Source organism: Ptychodera flava, chromosome 2 (assembly GCF_041260155.1).
Source record: "Ptychodera flava strain L36383 chromosome 2, AS_Pfla_20210202, whole genome shotgun sequence".
Taxonomy (NCBI): domain Eukaryota; kingdom Metazoa; phylum Hemichordata; class Enteropneusta; family Ptychoderidae; genus Ptychodera; species Ptychodera flava.
Window position 1 is genome coordinate 21656534 of NC_091929.1, and position 20590 is coordinate 21677123.

At 38.9% G+C, this 20590-nt stretch overlaps 1 protein-coding gene across 1 annotated transcript; it reads right to left on the reverse strand.

Annotated features, from left to right (window-relative positions):
• Nucleotides 1-2540: 2540 nt before the first annotated feature.
• Nucleotides 2541-19247, reverse strand: LOC139116857 (uncharacterized). The gene is made up of 11 exons (XM_070679590.1): nucleotides 19200-19247; nucleotides 18023-18127; nucleotides 15917-16555; nucleotides 14853-15485; nucleotides 13357-13530; nucleotides 12227-12460; nucleotides 11304-11552; nucleotides 7680-7913; nucleotides 6448-6729; nucleotides 4570-4806; nucleotides 2541-2922 (listed from the first exon to the last, which is right to left on the reverse strand). The coding sequence occupies exons 2-11, from the start codon at nucleotides 18090-18092 to the stop codon at nucleotides 2642-2644; spliced, it is 3033 nt and encodes a 1010-aa protein (XP_070535691.1). The 5' UTR covers nucleotides 18093-18127; nucleotides 19200-19247; the 3' UTR covers nucleotides 2541-2641.
• Between the last annotated feature and the right edge of the window lie 1343 nt (nucleotides 19248-20590).

Consider the following 20590-nt stretch of genomic DNA (forward strand, 5'->3'; position numbering starts at 1 on the left):
GACAGGACAAGAGCTTTTGGAGTATTTTGAAACCATCCTGGCTTAAAGCACCATACTGAAAGAAAGATTCAGCGAAGATTATTATTGCGTGTCGAGAAATCAATGACGGCTTTTTCACATTTTGACAAAGCATATGACGTCATTTCAAATGTCAAAGTTCACGAATGCCTACTCTATTACTATCCACTACTACATGCATCTACAAAATATTGTTCGGTCTGGGCAAGATTCTGTACAGCGCCCTCATGATTTTGATACAAGTTTTATTTGAAATGAATCTTAATGATGCACAAGTCTCTGTGTACGAATTAGTCTTGTACACTCCAAGTCTCTCACATTTTCAACTGAAGTCATTTACGAAAGAAGACAAAATACTTGTGTCAATTCCAAATTCCAATACGATAATAAGTTCATTGATTCTTACAATATGTTTAGGTATATAAGAGTATCTCTTGGAGAATATATTGCATTAAAGTATATAATTTGAATTTTTCACAAATTTGGATCAAGCCAGAGTGGATTTAATTTTTTGAAATGTTGAAAAGGACATGAAAAGAATCCAGAAAACCAGGTGATTTGCATAGATTTGAATAAATTTACACTTCTTTTTCACCCAAATTATGACTGCTAGCCATACTAAAAGGTGAACCCAACCAATATTTTAATCTAGGGTTAACAAATTAATGACGACTGAATGTAGCTTTGCAAAATAGTGATTTTAACCGTAATTCGCCGTGTTATTCATGAAATTTGCGATACGTTTTGCTTCATCACGGGAACAGTACTGCTGCAAGATATGCCGCATTGCTTGTTAAAGAAACTTCAATACCCTTCCAAATGCTGCGCAAGGTGATGTGGTTCTGTGACAGTATTTAAACAATAATGTACCCCTCCCAGCCCATGATGGGCGAAAGCAAACTTTGCACAACATATCGTTCTATGTGAAGTTGAGTACATTCTGGAATGCAATTTTTTCTTCAGTTAAATATTGGTCGAGAAGGTGTAAATTATGACTATTATTTTATAGGTTTGGCAATGCCAATGAATGCGTAGATTATATAAACATCTGGGGCCACAATGCCGGATAATCAAATACATTTTACATTACATTGTGGGTAATAACATGGGGATGATGTCCCAAAACTAGAATATAGACACTTTTTCGTATTTATGGCTACTACTCTAGGGGGCCTCGAGAGATAGGGCGCAAGTTCATAGTTAGAGACCTCAAAGGGAAACCCGTTTCTTGCAAATTCAACGGATTGATTAAACTTATCTTCACTCGCACCATCAAAACATGGAAAGAAAGTAGAAATTACATCACGAGTGCTTAGGTATAAGGACGCAAAATAATTTTACCTACATACTGTAGCAGCAAAACTCAATGCCCCATAGTTTAATGCATTGCGAATGCCTATTACCGAGATCTTCAAAGGTACAAAAATTAAAATCTTGACGTCAGAACAAAAATTAGAATCCGAGAAGTCTGACAAAATAATTGAAATTCATTAGCCACCTGTATATGTTAATCAAGCTTGACGAGACTGAGTGTGAACCACCAGTTTATCATATAACCTTATAACGTGTCAGTGCAACTGCCCCAGCTTATATCGAAGTGAATTGGCGATGAATCCCCTGAAGTGGAAAAGGTTTCAGTCGCATCAAAACCTCTTGGACAATTAAAGCACTTCTTAATCTTCATACAGGAAAAATGATGATACGGAACTAGGTTATTAAGATGACTTAAATTACTCTTTGGTAGAATATTACAACTTCGAAATGTTGTGGGGAGACCAGAAAACTAGTTCAGGGGATTTAATTCATACTTTAACAAGCTGATTTTATATTGCAACAAAAACGATTGTCTAGGGTATCAACTTTCAAGGCTTCTTGTGAGGAGTCAAACCCTATGACAGTATTGTAATTTGTTTGAGTGTATGTGCATATATTAATATTTGTTGAAAATGCCCATCTTACGAAATGATTACTGACTTATCGATCTTTGAACTTTGTAGAGGATATTTTAAAAACAAGGCCTGTTTCGCCCTTCAGATGAAGTGAATACACAGTCTCACAGATATGAATGCCTCGCCATAATTTGTTATCCTTTTCGTCCTGCTCCTACGATGTTATAAGTGGTTCTACTTACAGGATTTTATGATGTTTTCAAACCGTACTCAGTCTGACTTAAAGCGTTCAACCGTCGTCTGTGGAATTTCTGACTACATTGAATTGAAATTGGACCAAACTGTTAGTGTAGGTAAGCTATTAATTGTGGATGTGAAAATTTAAGTTGGTTGCTTTTACATTTTGTTGACGTAAAGGAAGTCTATGACACGTCTTTCTCTCCCTCTTAAGTTTCAATTGTTGTATTTTATTAATTTCCCACCAAGGATCAGGCCAGGATTTTTCATAGCGCCCTCACGATTTGTATACTGTTTTGTTGTGAATCTTCATCATTCAGGTTTTATGTATCGACTAGTGTATACCACAGTCAGTCTCTCACACTTTATGCTAACATCAAGGAAGAAGACAATATCTTAGTTTCATTTCCCTCATTCCAATAGGAAGTTTATTGATGGATTGTGTTTCAGATTTCCCGAAAACTTAACATCCTCTGACTTCAATATCTTTGCTTAGTTTAAGCGAAAAGAGGTTGGTTATGATCCTCGTCAGCGAGTAGACGCTGGTCACTGGCACTTTGCGGAGCTGCAAAGACTTCGATCTCACACACAGTCAGCAACTGTGTCTTGTCGATAAGCTGAAGGCTGAGGTAGCGACCAGGCATGGGTACGTCACAGCCACACATAATTTCAACGGTCTCCTCTCTGGCCCTTCTGTTATTGACACTACCGCACACTGGGTTACTGGTGTGTAAGCGACTGCCGCCTATACGTGCCTCGACACCTTTCAAACGGAATCCTGCGACACGAACATGTTGAGATAGCATTAGAATAGGCAGAAACAAGTCACAATTGCACGCTGAGATAGCCTCGATAGAATGCAGCATAGAATACGGCCCTTCTCAGAAAATAAGCTTAAATGTCACGGGTTGAATCCACACTACAGAACGCAGTGTAGTTTATCCAATCAGCTGACTTACAGAGGCATGCTTTTCTCTTGTCCATAGAAGCGTCGGGCCGGTGCTACGTACACCGAAGCTATACTGCCACGTTGAAGGGCTAGGATAGTATACGTCTCGGTAACCCACGCTGCATTTCGGGACTCTCATTCAGCTGCTCCTACACAGTCTGGTGAAATCCCATTCAAAAGTCTCCGGGCAAGATGGCGCCCCATCGGCAAGAGCGATGCATCGTGGGAGCAACGGATCTATGATGTAAGTATTGTGTTTTGAGACAAAGTCACAGAAAATACAGCATCAACCTAAAATAGAAGTTCCTTTCGGAGGCAGTTCCTTGTAATAGGTGTGACCCATGATTTTAATGTCTTGGATCACTTTACGGACAAGTGGGCGGCGGGATGAGAGCTCCGAAATGCAGTGTGGGTAAACGAGACTACAATGGCTGCGCAAGGAGCACACAGCGCAGCCCGTGGTAGAACGGAGGGAAGGGAAGACCTGTTATTGGGCATGCACAATCAATATACTTACTAGTTCCGCTTTCGGGTTTTTTACGCACGGGTATGGGTTTATTTAAGTGCAAAAGCGTCCCCTCCCTCCCATAGAGGCGGCCCTGTTCAACGCCAAACCAGGCAGCTTCCGGGCAGTTTACATGTCAATCACTGAACGTCAGCCGACCGTGGTTTCATTAACTCAAAATAACAAACTATAGAGAATAATTATTTTATACCTACGGTTATAAATTATAAATACTTTCTGCAAAGTACAACTAACAATAACTCCTCGCTTTTAAAATATACGAGACGAGGTCGTTCCAGGTCTATTGCCATCCCTTAAACCTTTACGTGGGTATTTATAGTGCAACAATAAAAATTGGTAAGTTTTCCAACAATGATTCTCCCTCCACAATTACAGGTAGTCAAGATTAAGTGTGCGCTTCAGATAACCAATATTATATTACCATGCCCTGTCCATTGCGTTTTAATTGGTCGAGCTGAACCACGTGACTGCCCACAAATACACAGTAATGGTTTGTTTTCATGCCCGTGAAAATGAATAATATCGTAAACATAGTAACTTTACGGCTAAAACGAATATTGTGATTTGTACAAAGATCATAATCAATCACAAAATAAAATGGAGCATTTGTGGGCCAAGTTTAGACTTTTTTTCAAAAAATCTCCGGATTTGCAAAATTTTTGCAGCGCGCGCACTACTCACTGACAGGTTCTGGGGCCCCGTTGTCGTTCGCACGGGAAATTTTCGTAAATTTTGACGGTTTTTCGGGGTTTGTTGATAATATAATGGAAATAACAGACTCCGCGCTGACCATTAACGTTTATTTATGGGCGCGGGCGAGAGGAAAGCCAAATTAACGGGCTCGGCAAGCCTCGCCCATAATTTTTGGCTTTCCTCTCGCCCTTGCCTATAAATAAACGTTAATGGTCAGCGTGTCGTCCGTTATTTCTATAATAATATAATTCATTCACCGCAGCAATCTTGTCGGTTGGTGAGCACGACCTTGTGTACTCGACGGACAGAGCCGAAATCGAGTTTCAAGACTGGTTGGAACTCCTTCTGGGTCATTGCACAAGAACCGCCAGCAAGGTTGCTGTCCTTGTTTCCGTCGATGGCCCTCGAAGCAACGTTGTCCTTTCTGGTTGAACTCAGTCCGATTTCCATGGAAGAATCGACAATGTTGACCACGTCTTCTGGAAGTTCACACGCTTCGGAAAGAAAAAAACAGGACATGCAATATCTTTTTGAAATATTAAACCTTGAGCGCCAAAGTTTTGATAAAAACTGTTGTTTGTCTTTTAATTTTGAGGTGCATACTACATTAAATAGGAGCAAAATTTTGAAAATTGACGTTCACAGGTACGGGTGCCTGTCAAATCATGTAGGATAGATTGCAGTTCAACATAACCTCTCTCAAAATAGTTTTATGAGTAAAAAAACCCGTGGTCATGATTTTTAAACATATTGACTGAAAACTGTTGCATTTTGAAAGTTTGGAATTTGTGATGTAGTTGACAAGACTTTCAAGCGAATGTCAAAATGATGGGTCCTTAGAAAACATACTGACTTGAAATGGTTGTATTTGTAAAGTTTGGAATTTTGAAGTTGGCAATAATTAATGTCAAAAAGTAAGTTTTTAGTACAGCATCGTCGAAAAAATGGTTAAAGGTATGCAGTCACCTGTAATCTAAATATGCCCATATATGGTGAAGGGGCGTTCCTTAGTATAAAAAAGTGCCCATGTGAGGGGGCTGCTTTTGAAATGCGGCCACCCGCTTAAAATCTGTGATTGGTTAGATTTTCTCTTTCCATGGTAATTGTGGCAAAATTGGAACAGGTGACAGTATACCTTTAATGGTTCATGATGCATCAAATTTTTGTGAGAGAAAGCTAGAAGGAGAAGCCCGCCATTTTGGACATCGTTTGCATTTTGGGATCTAAAGTAGACTAAAACATAGCTTTTGATAACATATAAATTTTATTGCTGAAAGAAGGTAAATTGGCTTCACGTGCTACCTGAAGTATTTTGAAAGCCGAAGAACCAGCATTAAAATCACGCATGGTGGTTTTGTTCACACTGAATTCTAGCCCAGAGAAAAATTCATTGAAAAATTCCATGAGTTATTACTCATCCATTAAGCGGACTCATTCATTGTTACTCATGCATTAAGCGGACCCAATCACAAGATGAGCTACCTATCACCAACTACCCAATGGAGCAATGAAGAGTAAAGTGCCTTGCCTCCTCTGACAGTGAGTCCGTTACCCTGGACCTACCGGGTCTCGAACTCACCATCCTCCGAAAGTGAGTCCGGTACCCTATCCACTGCCCCACAATGCCTCCCGAATAATGTTTATATTGACTTTTTATTTATTTATTTATTTATTTATTTATTATTTATTTATTTATTTATTCAAGATAAACACAGGAGAAATGTCTACATTTGAAAGGGTGACTGAAACAGGTGCAAATCACCTATACAAAGCCAGTCCCCCAATGGAATGAAATATTTACAAAAGGAAAAAAATATTATTATGTAAACAAAAGGAACAAAAGGCAGACGGTAAGACAAAAAAGCCAAACGGTGTACTATGGTCTACTATGGTCTATGGTGTACTTTGCATGCTACAAACATATAAACTATGTTCACACGTTGATGACTGTGCAATGTTAACGTGATTTTGTGAGTAGAACATGGATAAATAATAATAAATAAAAGAATAATAAATAATGGAACTAGAGTAACAGAAACAGAAACGGCGTCAAAAGTTACAGGTGATTGAGCTGCTGTGTTGAAATTTGATATTTCAATCCGTCAACAATTCTGGGTAACTGCATATTAACTTACGTTTTGCAGTAGTGAATTCACTCACGGCTTCTGTTGTAGGGGGAGGGGGCGGTGCGCCTCCTACGGTCATGACCTCAACCTCACACAACGTCAGCGCTGCTTTAACTCCCACAAGCTGCACACTCACAAAACGTCCATTGACGGGCGCCCCACAGTCGCAGATGACGTCGATGGTTTCCTTGGTTACGTCGGTTGGACCGATCTTGGCGCCACATTGAGCATTCTTTTTGAAGCTTACTCGCTTGTCGCCAACTCGTACTTCAGCCCTTATCAACTTTTCAGCTACAATAGAGAGGCGTCATTCGTAAATTATGTTGTACGCAGAGAGTTGATAAACGCTTCGAATGTAAAATTCATTGAGGACCTGTGCAGAATTAATCGGTTTGTAAAATGGCGGCAAGAGTCACCATTTTTTAGGCAACAGTCTGGGTTGGGCAGTTTCATTTCGTGCATTAATAATCAGGATGAGAGACACTATTTTATGATGCAAGGGTCTTTTTAAAAAAAACTGTCACTTTAACGACACCTAAGGAAAACTAAACAAAGTATAAAATCAGTTTTTTTTCACTGCTACCGCAACCGTAAACATCGCCACCACAATTACACCCATCGTAGCATCACCTATTGTGTCACTGTCATCTCTTTCACCAACATCCTATTCTTCAACAGAGTGAATGTGTGAAATTGCATTCATTTCCATAAATCCCTCAAAAATATTAAATCTTTAGCTTCTTGGACAATAAAGTGACCAATTTGAAGGCTTTTGAGTCAGAATATTTGTCATGGAAGCGTGCTATACATTGTGATGAAAGTGAAAGCAGTAATTTTCATCACAGAGAATTGCACAAATGAAGTGATCATGATGTCTTACAGTTATCATCGATGTTGGAATCACTCATGACGAGTGAACATTGCAATAAAATATCTAGGCATTGTGACAATAACATTTTATTTTAATAACTTTAAAGGTATACTGTCACCTGTTCCAATTTTGCTACAGTTACTATTGAAAGAGAAAATCTAACAAATCGCAGATTTTAAGCGGATGGCCGCTTTTTAAAAAAACAGCGCCTTTACGTGGTCATTTTGAATATCAACGAACGCCCCTTCGATTATATATGGGGATATTTAGATTACAGGTGACTGTATACCTTTAACATTTTTAACTGCATATTTTCCTACAACAAGCCAAGAGAAGTACCAGTGTCTGATCACTAGAATAAGAAACTCACCGCAGCAGTCTTGTCTGTTTGTGATAGTGACCTGGTAGACATCTTGGCTGGAACCGAGGTCAACTATCCACCAGGGATCTTCCTCGTATCCTGTTTTACTACACGACTTCTGCGCTAAGTCGCTGTTCTTGTCGCCATCAACAGCCCTTGACGCAACATTCTTACCGCTATCTGAACTCTGGCTAGCCGTCTTACCAAGGGCAAAATTGTTGAGCCCACTGGGCGCCTCGCATTCTGCAAGTATTAAATGTGATATACATTGTCGATGCGAAGACAGCATTTGTGTTCATTCCCTTATCAGTAGGGTGTTTTATGTTTAGGGACTGGTCAGTTTCTTCGGCCTGGGGGGGTGGATTCATGGGGGGGTCACCCTGTTTTTGACTTTGGTGATAGGGGGGTCACCATGTTTTTGAAATGCCCTAGGGGGTCAGTGTGTTTTTGAATTTCGACACAGGCTCATCATTGCCTAAAATGCATTGTGTCAGCCACAAATTTCATGCAGTTGCATTTTTCGGCGCGCCCTTCGGGCGCGTAACTTTAATAATCTGACATATTTTTCAGCATGCCAAACTTTAACATATCAGGCATACATATATCAGAGATATAGGTATGTTCAATATTTTTCAGCATGCTCTTCGAGTGCATTACTTTAATATATCAGACATTTTTCAGCACACCCTTCCTGTTTATTACTTTAATATACAAGACATATATATCAGAGATATCAGGATGTTTCATATTTTTCTCCGCGCCCTTCGGGCGCAATACTTTAATAAATCAGAGATATATGCCAGAGATATCTTGATGTTTGCTAAGTGAAAGTGTACGATTATGAAATCTGCATTTCATATGAAAAGCATGACAAATTCCTGATACTTTTCTGTTCTCTCTTTGAGAATTCAGTATGAGAAAGCAACATGCACAAATATCAATGTTACAAGAAAAGGTCATCTCAGACTCTGCACACATCAGATTTGGCTAAAATGCCTCTCTATGGTTCCTCAGGAGATTTAATTGGATGGCTGGCAAGTCTTAACACCCATCAAAGTTTTTGATTTACTGCTTTTTCCTGTTTGATATTAATGATTGACATCCATTTCTTTATAACAGTTCAGGACATCTGGTTAAGCATAGAAAGTGTGAAATACATTCACAGCTCATTCAAAATGTACTGTATTCAAACTTTAAGATTGACACTTTGAAATTCCCATCTTACAACTGACATGCCAACAATTTCCTTAAAACACAGAATGACAGTTAAAATATAAATGTATGTAAAATATAATATATATTAATATATATATATATATTACATATATATCATATATATATATATATATATTACAGTATTATATTATAACATATTACAGTTGTCGCGTGAAGGGGGGTCACCCTGTTTTCAAAATTTGGAATGGGGGGGGGTCACCCTGTTTTAAAAATTTGGAATAGGGGGTGTCAGCCACTTTTGACGTCGGCAAAAAATAATCCACCGCCCCCCCCCCCCCGGCCGAAGAAACTGACCAGTCCCTTAGGTAATCTGATGTGAAGTAGCTCATCATTCGACTGCCGAATGATTGTACTCTGGGTAGTTGTTGAAAGTGTCGTACGCTGGAACAGATCACGTGACATGAGATATCTGATCCTATGAGTGCCACACTACATCACTAGTACTTCCTAGGAGTCTACTGGTGGTAGGAAGAGTGCCCCCACAGAAAAAGATCACGTGATGCGATGTAGCTGATTATATGATTGTCACATGATATCAATGCGACTTGCACATCAGCTTAATCTTGATCACCACACCTATGGGTGAGGAATGTGTAGTCTTCCATGGTTGCTGTGCTACAAAGTCCCATATTCCGAAACAGTCTCTGCCACTTGGACGCTCGTGGCTCTACTCTGTCTAGGGGGTTGGTTAGTTTTTTCAAGTGAATCGGAATATTCATCATAAAATGTAAGCCTTCAGTAGACAGACAGAGTACAGCCATCAGTGTCCCCAGTGAGCAGAGACTTTTTATGTCATGGGTTTATCAAAACGAACAACGGCTGGACAACAATTATATCATTTTGATTTTCTGATATTCTGAGGAAGTAGGCGCCACTAAAGTGAAAGACTTAAACTTTTGCTCAAACTTTCCTCCAGGAGTTTTTCAACCATTCTCTTTCAAAATCAAGAATAAAAACGGGGGATCACTGTTGAAATTTTGGTACGACAGAAACAAATTACCCAAGATTTAGCCATTCCTGAGTTAAAAAATGAAATTTTCGATTTCAAAAAACCTTCGACGATGAAAGTTTTTCTTAATCCAAGGGCTTAAAAATGAACCCCTACTAGTCGTATACATCAGGGGAAAATTGGAAATGTTTTTGTCCTTATAGTACCAACCAACAGTAGCTGTGCCTTACCAGTGAGCGTTGACGAGTAGTGCGAGTAGTAACACAAGTACTTGTGAAAGTAAGCATGGGCAAAAGTACTTGTATTAATCATCACAGCTTGCTGGTCAACCGTTGCCACCCTTGGTTTGTAAGAATGTGTCAGAAAGTCTGAAGTTGGTATGATTGGTGTCCATCACTTGATTGCCTTGATAAATTCGCGACACGGATCAAGGCCTATTTTTTCAAGCAGATAAGAATATTCATCTTAAATGTGAGCCTTCAGCCCAAGTAGAGGATCAGGGCCTACTGAGCGGGAACTTTAAAGGTATACAGTCACCTGTAATCTATATATGCCAATAAGGTCAAAGAGACGTTCCTTTGTATTCAAAATGCCCATGTGAGGGCGTTGTTTTTTTAAAAGCGGCCACCCGCTTGAAATCTATAATTTGTTAGATTTTCTCTTTCCATGGTAACTGTGGCAAAATTGGAGCAGGTGACAGTATACCTTTAATACTCTGGATAAGTAATGTTCGTACAACCTATACGAGCCCTGGTTGAAGAGTCCTTGACAAAGACTGCATGGAGTATGATGACGCATGGCAGACTTGTTTGTCTGTTTGTTGACATCATGTGACAGTCATGATTTTAGCTTTCTCGCATAACGCGACCTATCAGGTAGGACACTTTTCCATTCTCGTTGACTAATTAAATATGCAAATGTGCTTTTACATCACTCTATATTATTCTAAATTCTTCAATATATGTGTCTGACTTCGTTTGTATTATACCTGTCGTCCTGTCTGTGTCTGTTTCTATGTATGTATGTATGTATGTATGTATGTATGTATGTATGTATGTATGTATGTATGTATGTATGTATGTATGTATGTATGTATGTATGTATGTATGTACCTACCTACCTACCTACGTATGCATGCTCTGTCAATCTCTGTCTGTGTCTGCGTGTTTTACAGAATGTCTGTCTGTGCTTCTTTCGGTCTCTCTTCTCCCTTCTCCCCAACAGTACATGAGTATACGAGTGAAATGGAAAATATTATTCCCGGCAACTTCAGAAAGAGATGACTATCTTTGGATTTACCGCCGTCGTAATAGCTACGTTCGCACTCTACGCGTAAAATGTGTCAAAGGAGAAAATGAATAAAATTTAATCGAGGTGTTCAGATGGCTTTACAGTATACATGCATGGGAAACACGTTTCAACCAGTCGGTAACTGTATGTTCACTTACGTTTTTCTGTAATTGGAGGAGCGTTTGCATCAGCCAGGACCTCAACTTCGCACAACGTAAGGGTTCCTCTGGATCCCACACGCTGAACACTGACGTAGCGCCCTCTGAGGGGCGCCCCACAGTCACAGATAATTTCGATGGTTTCTTTTCCAACGTCGTTCGCGCCAACCTTAACGCCACAAACGCTATTTGCAGTGAAGTCATCCGGGTTGTCGCCAACTCGTACTTCAGCGTTAATCAACTGGTTAGCTATATTGGACACACACAGTGATAAAATTATACATCGTAATATGTATTGTAAGATGGTAACCTACCCATGCAGTTAGTTAAATCAATGGTTATTTAAAAGATTCATGCGCCTTGAAATATATAAAATTTAAAGGTATACAGTCACCTGTAATCTAAATATGCCCATATATGATCAAAGGGGCGTTCCTTGTATTCAAAATGCCCCTGTGAGGGCGCTATTTTTAAAAGCGGCCACCCACTTGAAATCTGTGATTGGTTAGATTTTCTCTTTCCATGGTACTGTGGCAAAATTGAAACAGATGACAGTATAACTTTAACCTTTTCAATCTTTCCATAATGACACTTGAAACCATTCGCTTTCAAAATCAAGAATAAGATAAGGGGTCACCACACTTATTTTGGCTTTGGACAAACTAGTTTGATAAACAAATACGGATGTTTAAATTAAACTATAGCCGCTATACCAATGTTAACTTTTAAGTGAAAAATAAGATTTTTAATTGTAGGAAAAACAAGATTGCGAAAACTTCAGCCTCAAAATGAGTTCACGCGAGAAGCTTACCAACCTTATGGTTATTTTGCATGACATCAGGGGTCCTCGCAAACATTAAGTCAGATATTGACCGTGACCTTATCTTTATTCAAACTGAAAACATAGAAACACAGAAACTCACCACAGCAATCTTGTCTGCTTGTGATAGTGACCTGGTAGACATCTTGCCTAGAACCAAGGTCAACCATCCACCAGGGTTCAGGTCCGCCTCTAGTTTTGCTGCAAGACCGTTTTTTGAAATCACTGTTCTTGTTTCCATCGACTGCTCTAGACGCTACAGCTCTGCCAGCGTCGGATATTTGACTAGCTGTCTTGTCAAGGGCAATATTTGCAAGACCACTCGGCACAGTACACGCTGCGAACATTAAATGTTTTTTAAACTTTTGTAAAAGCACCAGTAACTCTAAATTGTGATGTTGTTTCGAGAATTTCTTTCTCAATCTCCAACAACATTTTCCAGTTTTACTCCCCAATCATGATAGAAAGTACCTAAATACATAAATAATTCGCCATATATCGTATATAGCATTTTACATTATAAGAAAAAAACACTCGCTTTGTAGAGCAACAATAATGAAACAGTTACCAAACGTTAGAGATTATCCTTTCAGTTCAAAAGGAGATTGTTGTATGACTTTGTAAGCTGTAAATACTGTGCAGTTTATCTTCTCTCTGTCTCTCTGTCTCAGTCTTTCTCTGAATTTCTCTACATTTCCTTCCTTTCTTCTGTGTCTGTATGTCTGTCTGTCTGTCTGTCTGTCTGTCTGTCTGTCTGTCTGTCTGTCTGTCTCTGTCTGTCTGTCTGTCTGTCTCTCTCTCTCTCTCTCTCTCTCTCTCTCTCTCTCTCTCTCTCTCTCTCTAGTACGATACATTGGAGAGAGCGCAATATTAATGTATTGTGATGGGTGATATCAAATCCTTTATATTTTCTAAAAGTACTTTGTTTTCTTAAGACATTATCATTGTAGCGTCGTGCTTACGTAGTATATGGCATAATTACAACACTTAAAACGCAACTCATAGACACATTATTTTCCTAATATTATGCATATTTTAGTAACATGTTATATGTTTGCCTGTTTATCGTGATTATAAAGAGAATAATGATAGTAAGTGCTTTTTCACAATGTTAATATTTTCAAATTTCAATCCAACCAATGATCGAATTCAGGCTGTAATTTATCGAAGAAGCAAGCAAAGTCGTCTGGGAAAAAATGGCCGGACACAATGTCTTAGGCAAAAACAACACACCTGGTGTGGTCGGCTTTTCCGTGGTCGGTTTTGCCGTGGTCGGCTTTTCCGTAGTCGGCTTTTCCGTAGTTGGCTTTTCCGTAGTAGGTTTTGCCGTGGTCGGCTTTTCCGTAGTTGGTTTTTGAGTCGTCATCTTTGGAGTCGGTGCGGCCGTTGGGGGCAGCGTTACTTGTGCTGTAACAAATCAAACAAAACACTTACACTACATAGTAGTGACGTACATCTTAAGTTAGTACGCACCTCGAAAGTGGACGACTGAAACTTTTGCTCAAAATTTCATCAATGAAACTTTCAACCTTATTCTACCAAATCAAAAGTACAGTTCACGTTTTACCATGCAACATTTGAGTTTGACAGGTATTTGAAATTCAAAACGGCCGCTATTCTTGAGTTAACTCAGTGGGTCCAAATCAAATTTTCGTTTACGAAAATCTTAGACGGTGAAAATGATTTTAAATCCAATGGCTTGAAAATGAGCCCCCTTCCCCACATATGGTAGATCAGAAGAATTTGTAAAAATCTGAGGTGCGTTCTACGTGAAAGCATGATCGTAAACCACTCTTCTTTTTTCGGATCACACAGCGACGTCGAATTCTAATCTCTGTCGTGAACATCTGTTGTTCGTCAATCAATAACATTTTCAATTCTAAAATGTATCCTGCCTGATAGCTGTGTGATCCATGATTACAGTCAGGGTTAAAGAAGAGACTAATTGTCTTGGAGTTTTTCCAATGAACACACAATCCTAAATTTGCTACCACTGACAAAATAATTCAAATAAAACTTCAGAGTGTTTTATATTTGCCATCCTTGTGAATCCATATCCACTAAAAGACATAATTCAAGGGGAAGAACAAGTGGGACGCCGAAAGCATAATGAACTGAGTCTATAAGGAGATCATTCATAAATGTGATTGGACGAAATAGCTTTGACTTTTGATAATGTAAACGACGACATTGGGCATGTGCAGGTTACGTCTGCGTGTTAACACAAGACATTATAATTTTTCGTTTAGAGCTAAACAAGAAGATTTGAATTTGCAATACAAGCACAACTTAAGGTACCAGCTAATTTCAACCATCGCCGCTGTAGTATTACGTCTGGGTTCTATTTTAGCTGAAAATATTGTGCGCCTAACATAATGCAATGTCGCGCTCAGGTTCGATCGCTCATTGCCATGGCAGCGATTACATTTGTGTTGTTATGAGATCACGATCTCGAAAATCTTTGAATTTACCAGCATTGCTTTCAGTATTATGTAATTTGCCCTACTAGCAAGGTATACTGTCACCTGTTCCAATTGAGCCACAGTTACCATGGAAAGAGAAAATCTAACCAATCACAGATTTTAAGCGGGTGGCCGCTTTTAAAAAACAACGCCCTCACATGGGCATTTTGAATACCAAGGAACGCCCCTTTGACCATATATTGGCATATTTAGATTACAGGTGACTGTATACCTTCAAGGTAGCGAGAATTGTAACTGCGTACTCACAGCTGCTTCCCATCGTGCATGTCTCCGACGCTGCAAATATTTCACTCTCTGTCAGGAGTCTGTCATACACCTGGACGCACGTCACCACACCTGTAAAATAACCGCTGGACCACGTGGCTGCTCCAATTCGTACAACGTCATTGGTCAGTAATTCTACCTGGCCAATGTTTTGAGAATGCTGGTATTTGTATCGGTTGATTGAGTGTACATTCCCTGTGTCGTAATCGTAACCGAAGCCGACGAAGTTCCAGAAGTTGTAGTAGACACTTGTCTGAATATTGGTTTTCAATACTCCATCTCGACCCATTATCTTTATCTGATAGTCATGCGGAGTCTGTGTCACTGAAAGGCCTGTGCCCTCTTCTTTGAAGCTAAAGATTGGACCATTTGCCCATTCTGGATATGTGTATAACAGCACCGTCGTGGATCTCCTCGTGTCGTAAGCGCCATTGTTAGGGAACTCTATGTATGAGAATAAATTGCCCTTGAACTTGTAAGCCCCAGCCTTGGTGCCTTCCACATTTTCGTCAAATTCCAAATCGAAACCTGCTTCGCCATGGTTACCATTTCCAGACACATCCCTCAATTCATGGTGTTTGTTCAGTGGCCATGATGCTACCGGGTTGAGACTTTCTGAAAAATGATATAAAGACACGCACTAAATCATCTTTCAATAATAGTTATGTAGAGTACATACATACATACATACATACATACATACATACATACATACATACATACATACATACATGCATGCATGCATGCATGCATGCATGCATACATACATACATACATACATACATACATACATACATACATACATACATACATACATACATACATACATACATACATACATACATACATACATACATACATACATACATACAACATACATGCATACATACATGCATACATACATGCATACATACATACATACATACATACATACATACATACATACATACATACATACATACATACATACATACATACATACATACATACATACATACATACATACATACATACATACATGCATGCATGCATGCTTACTTACTTACCTTTCCTACCCATGTTACAATCCTGTCGGGCTTCAAACATTTCCATTGTTGTCAATGCTGCGTTGAAGACTTTGACGCATGTGACCATAGCCCGTAAATAGCCTCCACTGTTCGGGTGAGCTCCCATTCTCACGTCATGCTGGGTTCCCAAGTCTGCTTGTCCAGCCAGCATGCCACCCATACCCACTTCCATGACCCACACGTTGGTACTTCCTCTTTCTGCATACTTGTATGTGAGTCCTAGAAAGTTCCAGCCGTTCTGATCCAACCTTGAAGTGGAAAAAGAATTTGAAACAGTGGCTCCATTTCGGTCCCGTAGCTGAATCGTAAAAGATCCGCCTCCGGCGCGCATGCTCACTCCTTGGCCATTTCCAAAATCGAATAACGTGCCGTCACCTCCCATAGGTTTTACGTACATCACGATTGTCAAATCTTGATCAGTATCATATGCGCCATTGTTTGGGAATTCGACGTAGGACAAGTGGTTGCCATTGAACTTGTACGCTCCGTCTCTTGCGTTTTCAACCTCAGTTTCCAGCTGGACATCAGGGCCAGCGATACCATGGTTTCCGTTGCCCGAGACATCCTTCAGCAAATGGATGCCGTTGAGGGGCCAAAACGCCACAGGTTCGGGAAGTCCTGCGTAAAATTCAAAAGACACTGATTTCTACGACCCCAAACGACATGTAATACAAACAACACCTACGGAATTTATGGTAAGCTGTCACTGTCATGGTCGTTCAGCTAAAATATACATTTTATATAGGGCAAGCAAATGAAATTTAAATAATAGCCTACAGAGCAAAGGAAAATATCAAATCCGCGATTTCCAAAATAATATAGTTATGAGTATTTTCTTGGTATGTAAATGAACAATAATATATCATCCATGTAGGACATTTGAAGGCAGAAATCTTTCACTGGTTAACAAAAACATTTAGTTGTTTTATTCCATAGCGTCATTTAATGGCGTCTATTCGTCCCTTTTTAATTTCAAACTAGACGTGGGGCATCATGGTTTTATTAGGTGAACACCTTTGCCATTTAGTATTCAGCGATTGTGTTATGTTTAGGTGGCGAAAATTCGCCCGACATCGGTGTCCCTATTAGTATATTTTCATCTTCAATGTACATTTTACGGGAAAATCCACTCTAGTGCATTTGAATAAAAATGTCATGATTTTATTTAGTCCGGGAATTTACAGAAATTTATATTTGTTATAAAAATATCGTTTTCAGTCGCATGAACATCCTACCATATTCTTTTAAATTTTTCTTCATATGACTGTCTCGATTTCCGTTTCGGTTGGTTATCTTAAGCTGATATTCGCAGAATGGTCAAACCCTTTTTCTCCTTCATTTTGCAGGATTACCAACCTAAACCAAATGTCTAGATTTTATACTTTTTTTCATCTTTTCGCTAATAGAAACCTGTCCGACCTCTATATAGATGGATATGTAATATCAATAAGCACCACCCTTCGGAAGCGTTCAATGAAATGTGCGAAATTTCGTTGTCTCTGTTCCACTGAAAAGACACTTTACATATCACGTTAATGGAATAAAAGAAAGTTTTGTATGTTGAGATTTATTAGAATCTATTTGCCGAGGACAGGTTACCACGTGTGTAAGGCGAGTATCTGCCAAAACATGCTAATCTGACATAACTGCCCTATTTTGATATAAACCTACACGTTGGAAAAACATAACAAAGTTAGTATACCCTCATTTAAATGCTGTTTGTTAAAAAATCCTTTTTAAACTTAATAAAACGCAAAACATGAATCAATCATGAATCTAAGTTTTATTGAAAAAGAAACAGCTACAGACAACTAATGTATTAACTTTGCACTCAAAAACATTATTCGAAAAGTTATTCTCAACAAATTAATTAAAGATAACGTTTGACATACATATATAGGCGGCATTAACTTGTTGAAAATGGGTCATTTCGACATGCTTTTTCAGTAGAACAAACTATATTTGAAAAGAGAATGAACAAAATGCAGGAAAAAAGAACAACACAGAAGGTACATCTTTTTAAAATTGACCTCTTAATGAATGGTAAGAATAAAAGATAATGTTGAAGATTCTAAGTATACTTACCAGCAGCAAACTTGCATACCAACAGCAGATAGGCGTACAAAGCTATCAGCTTTTTCATACCTGCCATCATAGCCAGGCCCAATGTCGCTGATTAAACTCGAGGAACTTGTGCATGAAAAACGAAATGTTATAAGAGAGAGAGAGAGAGAGAGAGAGAGAGAGAGAGAGAGAGAGAGAGAGAGAGAGAGAGGAGAGAGAGAGAGAGAGAGAGAGAGAGAGAGAGAGAGAGAGAGAGAGAGAGAGAGAGACTTGCTTGTAAATATTATAATTCATAATTACCCATATTTTATCCAAAGTCTTAATACATTGAAAAAATTTCCTTTCAAGAAGCTCTCAATTATGTTTGATTTATTAACGCAGAAGTTTAACATGTTACTCTTCCAGGTGCTGGGCATCCATATAGGATAGGTTTCAGTCTGATACTGTGCTAGCGCATGACCATGGAATAATAAAATCAGTAATGAGTTGGACAACATGCCTGCTATCTATGAGTCCACATTGTGTTTGTAAATTATCATGCTTGACCAGACATACCAAATGTCGCTCGCTCTTTAATTAGATTTGGAATAATTGAAATTGATAAACTTACAATACAAAGTAGATTTCTTTGTGTTTTGCAAGGTTTGTCTGGTTTAATGAAATTACAGTTCTCCTACCCAATGACAAGCGTCGTTTATGTTAATGCTCATCCTGAAGAATCTTTTGCGTTTCTGAAGTCATGTGATTGTTACAATTTGTTGATTAAGTAGTCTTTGAAGGTGTTTTTATCCCATTGTTAACTCTATGAGGAAAAATAAAATTTTCCGTTTTCGAAAAACTAAGACGGTGAAAACTTTTGTTGTACCAAGCCCCGCAAGTGCCAGTGGTAGATCAGAAAAGCATTGTGAAAGTTTGAGAATCTCAATGTCTGTCCCAGAGGCGCGTTCTACCTTAAGCAAGAAGAGTTTTACGAAGGCAAACCCTGCACCTTCTGAAGGAAACGTTGAAAAAGATACAATGATATCGCAACAGGATCTTCATTAAACGTACACGACTTCTCGGGGAAGTAAAGTGATGGATGCAAAAGAACAGAATAGTTTAGATATGAATTTACTTGTAAAGAACCATATGCATGTTACGCTCGTGTACTCTATAAATTCATAACGGTTTTACAGGCAGAGGGATAAACATGTCTTACCTTACGATAGAGCTAGCTCCTGAAAGAAGTACTTGGCATTGACGAGTTGAAACATTTATATATTGTGTACATGAATGGAATATTAACATAATCAGACACTTAGCGCCAGCATTGCCATTTATGGCACTCACGTGACATCCTTATCGTCGAATCAGTGGCCAGAAAGTTGTCACCTAACACCCCTTGTACCAGATGTGCACACACTGAATCCATATCGCAGATCATTAGGATAACCAATAATTTATGTAAATATGAAAACTACGTTTACTGCTTCATGGTGTTGTAAATTTTAAAACAAGGAAACGTGAAAGCGCAAAAGTGGGGCCGATTTCCATTTTATGTCTCCAGAACACTGTCAAAATGATCAGTCCTAGGTTGGAGAGAACACATTGCGTTTACACAATATTCGGACATTTTGTGAAGAGTCGCAGGAAACAGCGACCATGAAGACAAGAAAAACACAGTTGTCCCGTTTTCCACATGAGGAAGAGCTTTTATTTTGATAGAATGTCTTTACATTGTAAAATTGTTTTTTTTCACGAAAGACCGGGATTTATGTTCTTGTCCCTCACGAAAAATGTTCTTTAGACATCGACTTCTACAGAATTTTATGCTTTACTCAAGCAATGGGGTGGGGGCATGAATTTTTTGAAATCTTAAAATGGGGAGGGGGTCATCAAATATTTTGTACAATGGTTGGGGGTTCACTTATTTTGACCGATGCACAGGAAGATTTTGCCGGTCCGACCCCGGCCATAATAACTGAACGCTCCCTTAATAGACCTACAATCAAGATGACTTAAAGGATACAAATAAGTATCTAGGGTACAGCCTGCAGGGAGGGGATGCGAGGAGGCGAATGGGCGAAATCTTGTCACTTTGCACGTGCACAGTACTTTAAAATAGCGAATTTCCTAAAACATGTTCGTTTATAATATTAATGTAAAGGCTTATAAGTATCGTCGTTTTGCAATAAATCAACCCAATGTTGCTGAAAATAGCATAACAGATAATCATGATGATCAGCTAGTTCCTAATTAGGGTGCAGCTGCGCAGAGATGGACTTCAAAAGTAATTTCAATTAAAAGTGACATTAAAAAAGACTATTGTAAGTATACGGCTTCCACAAGTGTTGCACTCGTTACTTCATATTGTTGCATTTATTTCAAACTTGTATAATGTCACACATGCCTCAGCAAAGACACAATGTTATTTGATTACCGGCTGTCGCACTAAAACATGTTCGTTGATAATATTAATGTAAAGGCACATAAATACCGTCGTTTTGCAATAAATCAACCCAATGTTGCTAAAAATAGCATAACAGATAATCATGATGATCAGCTAGTTCCTAATTAGGGTGCAGCTGCGCAGAGATGGACATCAAATGT

What these genes read in the sequence shown, in the direction of transcription:
- LOC139116857 (XM_070679590.1), bottom strand. Translation starts at nt 18,092, where the DNA reads ATGATGGCAGGTATGAAAAAGCTGATAGCTTTGTACGCCTATCTGCTG. An exon ending in TCCTCCAATTACAGAAAAAC is followed by an intron (nt 7,914 to 11,303) that starts GTAAGTGAACAT and finishes TAATACTTGCAG; the next exon opens with AATGCGAGGCGCCCAGTGGG. An exon ending in AAACAGACAAGACTGCTGCG is followed by an intron (nt 6,730 to 7,679) that starts GTGAGTTTCTTA and finishes TCTCTATTGTAG; the next exon opens with CTGAAAAGTTGATAAGGGCT.